The sequence below is a fragment of the Talpa europaea genome, assembly GCF_964194135.1.
Source record: "Talpa europaea genome assembly, chromosome: 12".
Taxonomy (NCBI): domain Eukaryota; kingdom Metazoa; phylum Chordata; class Mammalia; order Eulipotyphla; family Talpidae; genus Talpa; species Talpa europaea.
Window position 1 is genome coordinate 37,875,119 of NC_140079.1, and position 14,301 is coordinate 37,889,419.

The window sequence follows — 14,301 nt, forward strand, 5'->3', positions numbered from 1 at the left end:
AGAAGCAAAAACATCCTAAAAAACAGACTATTAGTATGATAACAGCACAGGTCTGTCACTTCAACATAAGAAAAGGCGACATAGTAAGGTAGTTAAGAAGAAACAAAGAAGTTACCTTCAAAGGAAGTGAAGCTATTCTGTCCAGGACCCATCACCCAGCATTTAAGAGTGAGAGTAAGATTTAGAAAAATTCTTTGAAGGAAGAGTTTTAAAGTAGCAATATTTTTCCCACCAAAAGAAAAAAACAAACAAACCACCAATCAACTAGGCATATAGTTTGATACACATGCCAAATATGTATGGCATACTACAAAATGATGAATGGCCCATTTCTAGACCTTAATAATTACCTTAAAAACAGTAACACTATGACATTAGCAATTAAACAACTTTTTCTTAGTACAGTGTCTTGCTTTTGAGAGTCTTCATTCATGAGAAACTGGAACATGCATTTACTTAGATTATTGAGTACTCAGTAACAAAATGAAAAGCATCTGATGAACGCTGGCTTCCTAAGTGGGCACATTCTCCCACTGTTTCATTTCTCCCAATGGCCATATGACTACATCTTCAAATGGGGCTACCTTGTTCTAATTATAGTTTTATTTATACAAAAAACATATCAGTTCCAGGTACAGTAAACTGTATTAATATGCTTCTTCCCTCCACCTTCTTAACAGCAGACAAAGAAGAATTTTTTTCAAGGCTACTTGTAGACATCACATGCTGGCACAAACTCTGATGCCAATCAGGACTCACTTTTAGTGCCAAACACACTAGAATTACACTGGCAGATTACTGACAGCACAATTTAAAGGTGATTTTAGGATACCATAGTACCAGTTCCTCAAATCTCAAGTAGGAGTTCACTGACAGTATTTAGTTCATGTATTTTCATTAACATTCAACTCACATTTTTAAAAATCAGCCCTTACAAATTAAAGTACCTTGTTAAGGTGCCATCATCTTGGACTAGAAATGTAGAGTAAAAGTATTTTTTCATCTACACGATGTTATGATTTAGGTGGGGGAAAGTACCACAGGTTCAAGTATTTTATGTCTGTAAAGAGAATATCTGGGGGTTGGGGGGAGGGAAGAACCACACAAGAAACTGATATCGTTTCTACCCAGAAAACAGAATTAGAGAAATGGAAAAGGAGACTTTATCATTGACACCTTTGTATACTTTCAAAATTGCACATAATTATCTATATTAAAAAATCATATAAAATTTTAAAATAAACTGCTTAAATGATAGGATCACATCCCCAATATCTGAATTTAGATTTTACTACTCAGAAACAAGTTAAAGTAGACATGGATTTCAAGATGATGGATTATCTACTCTTAGGGAACATAAAGACCAACAATACTTTCTGAAAGAAAACTGATGGAAATGGTTGGAAGAGTCAAGCTCTCTAACATCAGGAGCGACCATTCCGAACATGGAAAAAAGTCCACGAGATCATTCTGGAATCTACTCAACTTGGGATTACTTGTAATATGTTTTAAGAGACATCTTAGATTCAGCAATGCTGAAATCTATGTCATTTGTGAAATATCATATGGGTTCACTCACCTAAATAACTGGTTTAAAGTAAAAGATGTTCTTCCCCAAATGAAGCCCATTGTTTCCCCCTCAGTGGAGTCCAGAAGTACACGACTTGACTGCAGAAGCACCATGCTTCCATTGAAGCTTGCTGACCTCCATGATCAGGTCCAAACAGCTCTATGTGATCAGGTTTATGAGCTACAGGCTGCGTGATCAAAGGCCAGTCAAGAAACTAGTGAGGCCAGGGCAGAGATAGAACACTTCTGTGTCTCTCTAGTTTGACAGAAATAGCATCCCTCTGTAACCAATAAATGCTGAAGTATGCCCAACTTCACATAGGAAAACAAACCCCAAAAAGTGGAAGGCTGGTTTCTAACCTGTGGCCTCACCTGCCGCAGCAGTTCTTGTTGCTTCAGTCGCAGCCTCTCTTTCTCCATCTGCAGCTGCTGTAGCCGCATCTGTTGCTGCTGGTTGGAGCTGCCGCCACCCATGATGCTTCCCTGTGGGCTCTGGGGGGCTAGTGGGGGTGGCTGCTTCACTGGAGCACTCTGACTGATTCTCTGGTTCATAGCTGAAATGAAACAATAGATTTCCTAAAAAACTAGTAAAGGAAAAGGAGGACTTAGATATTCATAAGCAATGGGGCTATACAACACAACACAACCTTTTTCATAAAAGTCTGGAAATAACCTAAAAATCCATCAGTAGTACAACAGTTACAGTTTGTTGTCATTGTAGTTTGCTGGCATCACTCGTTACAAGATGTGAGGCAGCCATGCAGTGTTTACAAGCCGTGGGCCTCTCTAACACACAGTGACATGGGACAGCCTGAGACAAAGCAAAAGAGAGTACAGAACAGAAAAAAGGGGAGGTGGTAGTGGAAGAATATAAATACTGCAAATCTGGAGAATATGAACTAAAAGACAGCTAAGAAACAACTATTATGGGTTGCTCTGGAACTGGGAAACTGGGTTACTACAAGTCTGAGCTGAAAAAGAGACACTTGTAACTTTTCAAGTTTCAACAAGAACTCGTTGCTTATTACAATATATAAATATATTCAGTTAAAATTAAATCTCCCAAAATAATCAAGGCAACCCATTCTGAGCAAGAAAGCCTGCAAAAAAAGTTAGTATATCCTTAAAAAAGTAAAAAATATATCTGTGTGTGTGTGTGTGTGTGTGTACACACTTCTAATAAAGCAAGTATATGTCAGTGAGCTGATGTAGGTCATGACATCAGTAGCCTACATGGATGGTAGTCAATAATAAACTACCTGACAACCAGAAATGGCCAGGAGTGTTATACTAATGAATTTTTGTCAGTGATATAACATTGGTCAAACTTTACGTTGTGGAAACCTCAATGTGCAGATGGGAAATTTTTTGTGTGAAAATGTAAATAAGAATGACAGCTCACTGTTTTCAGACACATATTCAACTTTTTAAGGTGAGATTTCAGGTCACTGTATTTACCACGTGTTCAATAGAAACTGACTGAAGAAAGCCTCGGGCCCAAAAGGCTTCACAGACATTCAGGGAAGAAATAATGGCATTTTGTACAACCTCTTCCAGAAGACAGCAAAGCAAGAATACTTTGCCATGCTTTTATCAGGCAACATCTTACACCCTTACATCTTTTATCACCCCCAACATCTTACAAGGACATTCAAAGAAAATTACAAACCAATTTCTCTCATGAACGTCACTACCAAAATACCAAATAACATTCACAGGCAACTCCTGCGACTTAGTGGTCTCCTAGCCACACAGGAGCTCTATGGGGACGAGTCCACAAGAGGCCTCTTGGTAAACACCTACTGTTAAAAGTAGACTCTTCTTGGAGACCAAGCAGATCTCCCTGGTCCATCTTCCAACAAGGCTCTGCGGTGGGACTTCTCCATTTCGTGGAGTCAAATTTTTTATTTATAAATTTGTATCTTTTTTTTTTTTTTAAGAGCTGAGTACCCAAATTATGAAAATATCCTCAGGAACAATTATACAATATCTGGTTAGTGCTGAAAAACCACAACACTTCTAGGTAAATTATTTATTCACTAAAGCAGGAAATGGACTATTTAAGATAGGAATCAACATAGAAACCTACAATTTTCTCCTTAGGTTAACCATGAGCCAGCATCATATCAATAAAGAGCCAAGGATATTAAAAGGAAGATTAGAACTCAACCTACAAAATGACTCATTAACATGACACTATTAATGTTGTCCTGTTTTTTTAATCCCTGCTTTTCCTCTCCAATTTTTCTATATTTCTTTTTCTAACGCTGAGCTGAATATATTTAGTTCAAGTTTTTCTTGGAGAACTTAGTCAATTAATTCACCTCTGCTGTTTTTCCTGAATGTTATACATTTTGAGATACTGTGATTCGGGATTGTTCTATTCCAAATATTTGATATTTCTATCGTGACTTCCATTTAGCTTAAGAATTATTGAGGATATTTCACTATATGTGTGTAGTCAAATAAATCACTGTGGTTAAAAGCCACCTGACATAATTTCTGTGTGTGATATGGCCATCAGCTCAACATGCAGTCACTTGTGACAATTTGCTTTTGAAGTTTAGAAACACGTTTTACTTTCCATCCACCATCCCTCCACCCCAAAAAGGTAATCTAAGCAAACACACATAGACCTCTTAACTATATGGTAGGATACTATGATTATTTTACTCCACTTTGCCAGTTTTCTCTACCAAATAAAGTCAAAATCACGCCAAATAAGCATATAAAGGTTCCCCCCATTTTCTTTGATTAGTATACCATTCAAGCAATTTCCTGTTATGTTCTCATGATTACCAAAAAGTATTCATACATTATTTTATATTTTTGCTACTGTACAGTAGATTCTTTAAAGGGAGACTGCTGAGTTAATGGTTACAACATAAATTACAAATCTCCACCTCTCATACAAACATAAGGGTTTTGCTTTGCTGTATCCCTACCAGCAATGTGCAATAGTGTCTGTTTTTTCCTTCATAACCTTGCCAAACTTCTGAATTCTTTCCAATGTAAAAGATGAGAATGGTATCACAGTGTGATTACTTTGCAATGTCTTACTGTAGAAGTCGGACCAAATCACCTGGATTTTTATGTGAACTGTGCTTATATATCTTCCTACAGGGTTATTGGTCTTTATTTCAGCAATCTTTATACATTAGGGATAGAACAACTTTGTCATATGAAAGTTACAAATAATTTATCGTTTCTCTTTAGTTGTTTCCCCATACAAGAATTTAAGTAGTCAAAGTTGCTGATCTTTTACAAAATTTGAGCTTCTGTCTCCACTCCCAGGTGACAGAAGTTATTTATCCATTTTTTAAATTCAAAAACTGTATGGTTCTACTTTTAAGTATCTAGCAATTCAATGCAATCCATTAGGGATCTGTCCTGGTGTGTGGCATGAAGGGGTCTATCTTTCTTTCTTTAAGACTATCCATTAGTCCCAACAACTATGTGTGAAGTGCGCCCACCTCCATTCATCTTTAACAGAGACTAAATTTTGCATCTGGATTTTCGATTCTGTTCATTAACTACTTTTGTACCCAGCACCATGGTTTTCAATACAACTTTTATAATGTTTTAATAGCTGGTAGGGCAAATCTTATTATTATTACTATTTTGGAAGCAAGTTTATTTACTTGTATAATCTAGTTTAATTACACTATAATTACAACAATGTTGGTTGAAATGTCTTACTTCTTTCTGACGGAACATGGTCCATCTTTGCTTTTGTACAGGCCAGGGCCAGCAGGCTGTGTTGTGTGTCTGGCCCTCACCACTGAGCTTGTTTCTGATTTCTTTCCTTATTCTAACACTGAGTTGCTGATATCAAGAGCTGAAAGGTCCCGGAGCCCGGCTGGGTCTAGCTCTGCACTTGCTCAATTTTGTGTGTACTGTTATATTCTGGCCCACAGAAAATATTTTAAAATGCATGACACTCAGTTACAACTTTTTGGTTATTTCACTTTAACATTTCTGGCAAAGAAAGGATGTCAAGTGCCTCCCCTGGTGGCGCAGGCGGTTCATTCAGCACCCTGCTGTGAAGCTCTCTGCAAGCAGCCTCTGCAGCATGGATTCGATCCTGGCCGGCTAGGGAGGCTAGGGAGATCCCCACATGGTGCGGCAGACCTCTCCTGTCTCACTCGCTGCTCAGTGTATTTCCTCAGTGTATTTCCTCAGTCTGCCTGTTCTGCTCCCCACTGTGTCTCTGGTGAATCCTCTCACCCTCCCGCATCTCTGGCCTGTACCCCAGTTCTTGTACGCATGAATAAATAAATCTTTAAAAAAAAAAAAAAAAAAAGGATGTCAAAATAAGACTCACTGTTCTGTAATGGGCAAAGCCTTTTAAAATTTTCCCCAAAACCTATCACAACCTTATTTATGAAACATCTTTATATAAAGAAATGGCTAAAATGGTCCTCTGTTTTACAGTTTAGTGTTACATAGGAGAATGGATAGGAAAAAAGCCAAACGTTTTGAGAACTAAGGTTCGCCAGGCACTGATCAAGCACTTCAATGAACACAAGTGGTTCTACCTGCCTCTCACCAACATTACTAGATGCCTGTATCACGGACATTCAAGTATGGCATAAAAACAAAGTCTCTGGAGTCCAACAAACTATGACTAGTAATTCATCATAATTCCTCATAACTGCACCTGGGGATATGAACACCACCCTTTTGGAGCCACCGTGGGGATTCATAACATATGGAAAGCATCACATAGATGCTCCATAAACCTTAGTCTCTTCCCTTCTCCAGAACAGTTTTTTCTAATCTTTAAGAGAACCACTCCCACAGGTAGTCATCCTAGCATAGATTTCCATCCTCCCCATTCCTCCTTCCACTTTGCCATGCCACTCAAGTCTTTTTTATTATATGATTCAGAGAGATAACTTTACTACAATATTGAAATGGAAAAACGTGGGTGATGACAATGAGCCTTAGTTCAATTCCTCGAGATTCTTCTTTTGGGGGAAAGGTGCTCCTAGTGTTACAGGGCAGGGAGAGAGGCAGCCCAAACCCCGCAAACCTGCCTATTCTATATAGGGTTCTGCCATCCGCCGCATCAACACAAAACATGAGACTTTAATGGGAAGGAACTTTAATACAACTAGGAAACAATACAGGAAAGGCAAAGAATCTAGTTTTTAAATCAAGCACCCAAAGTTACCCGTCCCCTAGTGGGTAAAACTCCATCCAAATGGGATTGGTCCAGAGCAAGGTCCCAAAGCCTGCCACAAGTCTAAAGCATCTTCCCAGGGGGACCCACAGATAAGGGTCAGAAACAACCAGACAAGCCCGGAAGAAAAAGAGCAAAATCACAATCAAGATAAAAGCTGCCATTGTCACCTCCCCACGGGTCTCACCCACACCTGTGTTACCCAGTCCACGACCAAAAGACAAGCACAGTTTCTTCACATGTCTCTAGGCTCCATGCGCCTCCTCCAGGTCTCCTTCTGGCTCTCCATCCTGCTTCCTTCCTTCCTCAGACTCCTCTGCAGCCTCTTCTCTCCCTGCTCAGCTCCACCCTCCCTTGGGTGGGGCAAGAAACCTGGAACCTCCCCCTTTCCTGGGGACCACCCTGTTACAATAGGACTACAGTAGGACACTAAGCCTCTCCTAACAAAAACATTTCACACTTTGTGCTATACCGGGTTTGATAATATGAGTTAAATCTGAGAGGGGGTCTAATCTGAAAATCCATTTCATAATGTGAACATCTCACAGTGAAGCCTAGAGCAGAAAAATACGGGGGTGGGGGGGGGGCACGAGGGGGACTGCTTTCAGCTCCAGGCAATTAAATAAAAAATAAACCTAAAGAACTGTGAGGAAATAGCCATGAGGAAGTTGTAGAGCGTTGGAATTATAAAACATAACTGATTTCAAAACAGATTCAACAGCTACACTCTGTTAAATATTTCAGCTAATAGGAAACATTAGAAAAGCTTTTGAGTTTTTCACACCAGATTCTCATTACAGAATTTAGTAAGCTAATATAAAGTAATGTATATTCCTTATGGAAACTAAGTAGACAATAACAAAATTGCATGAAAGTAAAGAGGTAAATATCCTCTGCTTCCCACCAGTTTACCATCATTAGAAAGCATAGTAGCAAACACCAGTGACAGTGGCCAGTATGCACAATACTGAACTGGGTGGTAGGTCTTTTTCAAATCTAACCTTATCTGAGTATTCAAAACACAAAAAAGGAAGAACAGGTTATTAAAAGGTGGAGAAAGAACAACTGCAAAATTAAACAGAAATTTGTACACAATATACAAGAGAAAAGGTTTCTCTGGAGAATGATGAGCACTTGGAGTTACGCAAATGCTGTTACCTATGGACACAAGCAGTGCTAGAAGGTTTCTATGCAAAGAACTGACTTAAATGACCAATTCAAACAACCTTATTTATCTATGGAAGCCAGGATTTATTCCTCTCCTGAAGCATCCTTTTCCTTACCTTCTGAGTATCTCAAGCATTTCACCAGAGCATTGCATCCACAGGGGGTGCAGCAGGGACCTCACAAGCAGACAAGAAACAAAACAGGCTTTGTTTCCTGTGAAATGGGGGCAGGGCAGCTAGAAAAGCAAAGCAAAGCACTACTAACTTCTTTGCCTTTATGACCAGCTTCCGAATCCCAGTATTTCTAGTTTTGAGAAAATCTCAGAGAGAAAAATTCCTAAAATATGACAAATTTTTTTAAATTTATATAATAGGCTATATTTAAAAACTTGGGAGTCTGAGACGCTTGCACTATGAAACAATAATTGTTTCAAGTTTTACTTAGCAAATCAGTCCTCACAGCTTTATGGAAGCAAACCAGCAATTCAGCTATTACTGAAAAATAACAGACCATTCCTTCTCAAAAAGAAAGGAGGTTATCAGCATGGGTCTCCTTCCAAATTTCATTCTAAAAATCTAAATTTTCAAACTTGACCCCATAAGGTATAATCTCAAAATTTGGGGAAAAAAAAATGAATTCTTAAGACAAATTACCCACACAAGAAAGCATTTCTTTACTTTGCTGAGTATTTTATCAAGTCTCAGACAAGTTACTAGGCCATCTTTCAATCTCAAAACAGTAGAGACAATACAAAACACCCAATGCTAACTAAGTGATTACTTCATTACTTAGTCAACTGAATCGTTTACAAAGAACTAGTTAGCATAATTTATATATTTTTTTTTATTTATTTATGCATACAAGAGCTGGGGTGCAGGCCAGAGGTGCTGGGGAGTGAGAGGATTCACCAGAGACAGAGTGGGGAGCAGAACAGGCAGAGTGACTGAAATACACTGCTGAGGGGAGCAGTGGGGGAAAACAGGAGAGGTCTGCTGTGCCATGTGGGTTAGCTCCCTGTCCAGGGATGGAACTCGAAATGCAGTGGCTGGTGATAACTTGATAGGCTGAGACTTTAACCCCTGTGCCACCAGGGAGGCCCCTAATTTATATATTTATAAATACAAAATGGTTTTTAGTGAAAATTACTATTTGATACAGGGAAAATCTGTCTCTTACGAAAGGCCAGGGTCTTGAATCTTTTTTATTATCAACATTCAAAAACCACTTCCCAACACCCAACTAGGCTATTCACCTAAATGGCAATGACTGTTGAAGAAAGATTTTGTAAAGAATATTAGAGATATTCTATACACCATAAAATTTACAAGCGTAATTAAGTTTTCATGTATTCATAAAAGTGTGCATCACCATGATTTAATTAGAACATTTTCATCACTCCCAAAAGAAACCCTGTATCCCTAACAGTACACACCCTACTGCCCTTCTCTGCCACTTGGCTACCTCTACTCTGTGTCTCTCTGAGTCTCTCCCAACTCTTTGTGGCCTTTTGATTGGCTTATTTCACACAGTATGATTCATCCACATTATAGGTAGGTAACATTTCATTACTTTGTATTGCCAAATCTACCACTGTATGGACAAACCAGAGTTGTAAAGTCATCAGTTAATTGACATTTGTGAAACTTTCTCTTTTTGGCTATTTAGAACTACAGAATGTTGCTATGAAGACGTACATACAAGTTTTTGTGGGAACATAAGGTTTCAATTCTTTGGCACATATCCCAGGAGTGGACTGGGAGCAACAATCTACTGCTGGGTCACATCGTCACTCCATGTTAAACTTTTTGTGTAAAGACTGAACTGTTTTCCAAAGAGACTGAAGCATTTTTCAATCCCATCAGCCATGTATGAGGGTCAATTTCTCCATATGCTGCTCAACACTGTTGCTGTCTTTGATTTTAGTTGACTAGAGGGAATAAAGTGCTATCTCCTTATGCATTTTTCTTTGAGTTGTGTACTAACAGTTTACCTCATCTAAGACTCCAAATGTCAGAGGCAAAGTAATCTTTCCCTCTACACATATCTTACTTCTCTTCTCTCCCTTCCCAAACACCAACCTCCAGGCCCCTAAAACTGGGTTAAAGTATTTAAATCTTTGCCTTGTTCAAACATTAATAACAAACATCATAATTAAGTCAACTTGATTTCTTCTTCCTTCAACCATCTATCAAAAAGGCTGGTATAAAAATTCATTATAATGGCATTTTTCAAACAAAACAATTGTGTATGAAGCTTAAAAAAATCCCAACTGAACATTTTCTCATCACTTCATTAAGCAGTTTAGGGGCAGGACACAGGGGCTGCTAAATGAGGTGAGGAGGAGAAGGAAGAAACTGTTCTAACTAGCTTTCAGTTCTTTCTGTCTCCAAAGTACAACTCTGTATATCCCTCTACCATGAAAACAGACAAAATACAGATAATGGGACTATTAGTCTGACAGAGATTTACTTTTTAAAACACACCTAACATCATGAATTCATGCTAGATAAGCAAACAATTCCGTTAATACCAGTTCTATTTCAATTTTACATAATTTATTACTATTAAATGACCTTTTACTGGAGGATTTATAATTTAGAAGAACGCTTATCTTATTTCTGACTAATAAACACAAAAACTGGTTCTTCTGCATAGTCTAGATCTTGATGGGCTTCTCACCCTTCAGTGTCCCTCTTTTAAAAATCTTCTCTGACCACCCATGCATAAGCAGTTTCCCCGTCACACTCTTCTTCAGAGTATCCTGTCTATTCTTCATGGTACTGAACATTTTTTTTTTTTTTATAAATTTTATTGTTATATTCCCCATACAATTGCAGCCCCCCATTCTGACCCCAATCCCTCCCCTCCCGCCCCCGCCCCCCTAAAAGTGTCTCTGGTTCATAGTTTTTTGTTGATTTTGATTTTCACTTTCTTATAGTTATTCATTTTCCTGGTCCCTTATTTAAGTTTTCTAGATTCCTGCTATGAGTGAGACCATCCGGTATTTTTCTTTTTCTTTTTGGCTTATTTCGCTGAGCATGATCACATTTTCTAATGATGCAGTTATTTAGTCGCTTGCAAACTCGTCTCCAATAGCTAGCGTAGTACCTAATTGGCACTCAAATAGCTGCTGAGTAAACAAGCCAATATTGAAATAGTTTCTATCCCAGTTAGTAGGATGCTGTAAGTAATGTACAGGAGATTCTCCACGTTGAAACGAGTCCAGAATGAATTCTAAAATGACCTCAGCACCCAGACTAACAGAACAAAATGAGTATAAAACAAAGCAGAGACTATGAAACTCACCTTCTAAATCATTCTGGTTTCTTTCAGCAGAAATCTATTTGAGTGCCCCCTTAGGAGTTCTATGATCTGTTTCTTGTATCTGGGTCTCTGAATTGGCACTAAACATGGTATCACCACACAGCTGTTCTCTGGAGCACATTTTATAAGATACTTGCTATTGTTGCAGTGTTGCCACAAATATAACTTTAAACACAGTATTCTTTTTAAAACTAAGGATTTTCCCACTTGATGTTATGAGCTTTACTAATAACACAAATAAAGTAACCATTACTTTATCATTTAATAACTTTGGTGATCTTAAGCTTTTTTAGGTTTCAAAAATTACATGTAACTCATAATATAAGAATGTACCATGACGTACCATCATCAAATAGAAAATACATGAGTTTAACTGGTAAGCAGTGGCAATACTGCCATAATTAATCAACTATTTTGGTCCCACCCCCTCAATTCAAGGTAATTTAAAAAATGAATATAACTGCAAAGTTCAAGTATTGAACAAATTTTTATATGCTCTAATAAGTACTTCAGTGTTTATTTTTTTAATTTTAAAAAGTCACAAAGGCAATAATTAGTAAAAATCTCTAAGCATATCAAAAAAGGCTTTGCTAAATAAGAAAACGTCCTAGAAACACACTTCAGATAAGTTTCTATCAGGTTTTCTATCATAGCAACTTTATGGAAGTTCTAAATTTTAGAAACAAAGCATACTACACATATGCTATCTTGAAGACAGTTAAGATGAAGTCAGCTAATATAATAAGCATGTTTAAAATCCTATTTGTCTCCAAGAGTTTGAAAGTGTGGACAGAATTTAAGTCTTCCCATCCCCCATCGGATTTGTTGCCTGGTTATACTCACCATGCGATAACGCTTATCTTGGGATTAAAGGTTGAAAGATTTCCCTGTCTCCTCTTCAAAAATAATTCCCAGTACTGACTGGAGGACCGAAAGCTAAACTTAAATAAAGCAATAAAAGTATCTCTGAAACTTCAATGAGTGCAAATCTACACAGCAATTGAAAAAAACCTAAAGCAAGAGTCTCACGCAGTCAGGGAAGGATTTTATAATCTAACATATTGTATTAAATTAAGGACTGCAAATATTCTTAAAATCATCCAGTATAATCCAGTCACATTTTACAGCTGAATCCACTTAAGCCAAGAGATGTTTGATATCTTTCTGAACAAGTTGGTTGCCTTATGATAACAGAAGAATGTGGGTCTCGATTCCCAATTTAGTGGGCAAATTTTTTCCATAACATAATTCACTGGAATTCAGTATGTTAATTATGTAACTACTGTGTAGAAGACAGGATGCTAGCTAACTCCTACTATAGATTTGAAAAATAGGTTTGGGAAGGCATATAAAATGTTAGGTCAGAGCAATTCCTCAACTATTTCTTCACTGATTAATATACATATAAAACACTGTATTGAGTATCACATTGAAAGAGGCATGAGCTGGGCCTCCCGTGGTGGCGCAGCAGTTGAGCGCTGGGTTGCCAAGCTGCCTGCAGCCTGTGTAGCGCCGGTTCGATCCCTGGCTGCTCCCCAGCCACCGGAGGAGGATCCCACATGGCGCGAAGACCTCTCCTGCAGCCCGCTGCTCCCCTCAGCAGTGTACTTCGGTCCTTCTGCCTGTTCTGCTCCCCCCTCTGGCTCTGGTGAATTCTCTCACCCTCCTGCGCTTCTGACTGTACCCAGCGCTTATATAAATAAATAAATAAATCTTTAAAAAAAAAAAGAAAGAAAGAAAGAAAGAGGCATGAGCAAACTGAAAAGCATCCAGAGAAGGGAAGTGGCAAGTAAAGAAACCAGAATTCTTAGTTCATCATCCTAAATTCTCAGTATTACATTGTGGACTATATCATTAACTACTAAGGATGGAAGGAAAAGATATTTCAGTGTGTTTTAGGTATGAAGAGCAGCTGCTAACTAAAACTTATTAACAGATAAACCTCACCTCACAAAATTTGGCCTTGAAAATAGTAATTCCTCTAATGAACGTTTCTCAGAAGGGAGGTAGTGGGGAGAAATGACAGCTATAAGAGAACATTTGTGGAAATAGACATGTACTCACAAATTTGAAGGGAAGTACATTTCTGGGTAAAAAAGGAACATATATAGTCCGGCCACTGGAACTTTCCTGAAATAGAATGGACTCCCTTGTAATGTGGTAAGTACCAGTCAAAAGAAAGATCAGAGTTGAGGTTAGAAGACACTCTTAAGAATATGAAAGAAGTGAAGCAGGGTAATTTAACTAAATGGCTTCATGGTCAGTTCTCTCGCAAGAGATTTTATAATTCTCTCTTTCATAACTGGAAAGTCATTGCCTTTGGCTAACTTCCGGGCATGAGTCACAACAGAGCATGTAAGTACTCACCGTCTTCATCCCTCTGAAATAGCCATGTATTGGTATTGGTGGGTTAGGTTTATATCTCAAAGACTAATCACATCAATCTAAATCTCTTAAAAATTATAAGCATCAAGGGCCTCCCCGGTGGCGCAGTGGTTGAGCACTGGGTTGCGAAACTGCCCGCAGCCTCTGGCGCGGCACCGGTTCGATCCCCGGCTGCTCCCTGGCCACCGGAGGAGGGTCCCGCATGGCACGAAGACCTCTCCTGCCGCCCACTGCTCCCCTCAGCAGTGTACTTCAGTCCTTCTGCCTGCTCCGCTCCCCGCTTTGGCTCTGGTGAATGCTCTCACCCTCCTGAGCTTCTGACTGTACCCAGTGCTTGTATAAATGTATAAATGAATGAATGAATGAATGAATGAATGAATAAATAAATAAATCTTAAAAAAATTATAAGCATCAAAAGATAAAGAACCACAGATTCTAACTTAAATACTTAAATATATAACTTTGGCTAGGCTCAATTTCCCTAGATCTCCCAGCAGTTCTTTAAAACATGTTTTGGTGATCTGGGAAGTAACAATGACTGGTGACATTATGGTATTTAGTGGGCTAGAGGCAGGGATGTTCAATGTCTCACAGTGCCCAGAGTATCCTCCAACCCCTTTTGAGAAATGTTAATTAGATGAGTTATAAATTCTTTTTCAAGGTCATTTTTT

At 38.5% G+C, this 14,301-nt stretch overlaps 1 protein-coding gene across 9 annotated transcripts in view; it reads right to left on the reverse strand.

The window, feature by feature from the left end:
• YAP1 (Yes1 associated transcriptional regulator) overlaps positions 1-14,301 on the reverse strand; it is a gene marked incomplete at both ends in the record, with an annotated part of 103,887 nt that overhangs the window by 15,687 nt on the left and 73,899 nt on the right. For 5 of the 9 annotated variants that reach the window (XM_084251278.1, XM_084251276.1, XM_084251274.1 and 2 more), the window contains one exon: positions 1,942-2,123. In XM_084251278.1, the coding sequence (XP_084107404.1) occupies positions 1,942-2,123 (182 nt within the window). Of the gene's footprint in view, positions 1-1,929; positions 2,124-14,301 lie in introns of all 9 variants that reach the window. The other 4 variants (XM_084251277.1, XM_084251275.1, XM_084251273.1 and 1 more) reach the window with 1 other exon arrangement.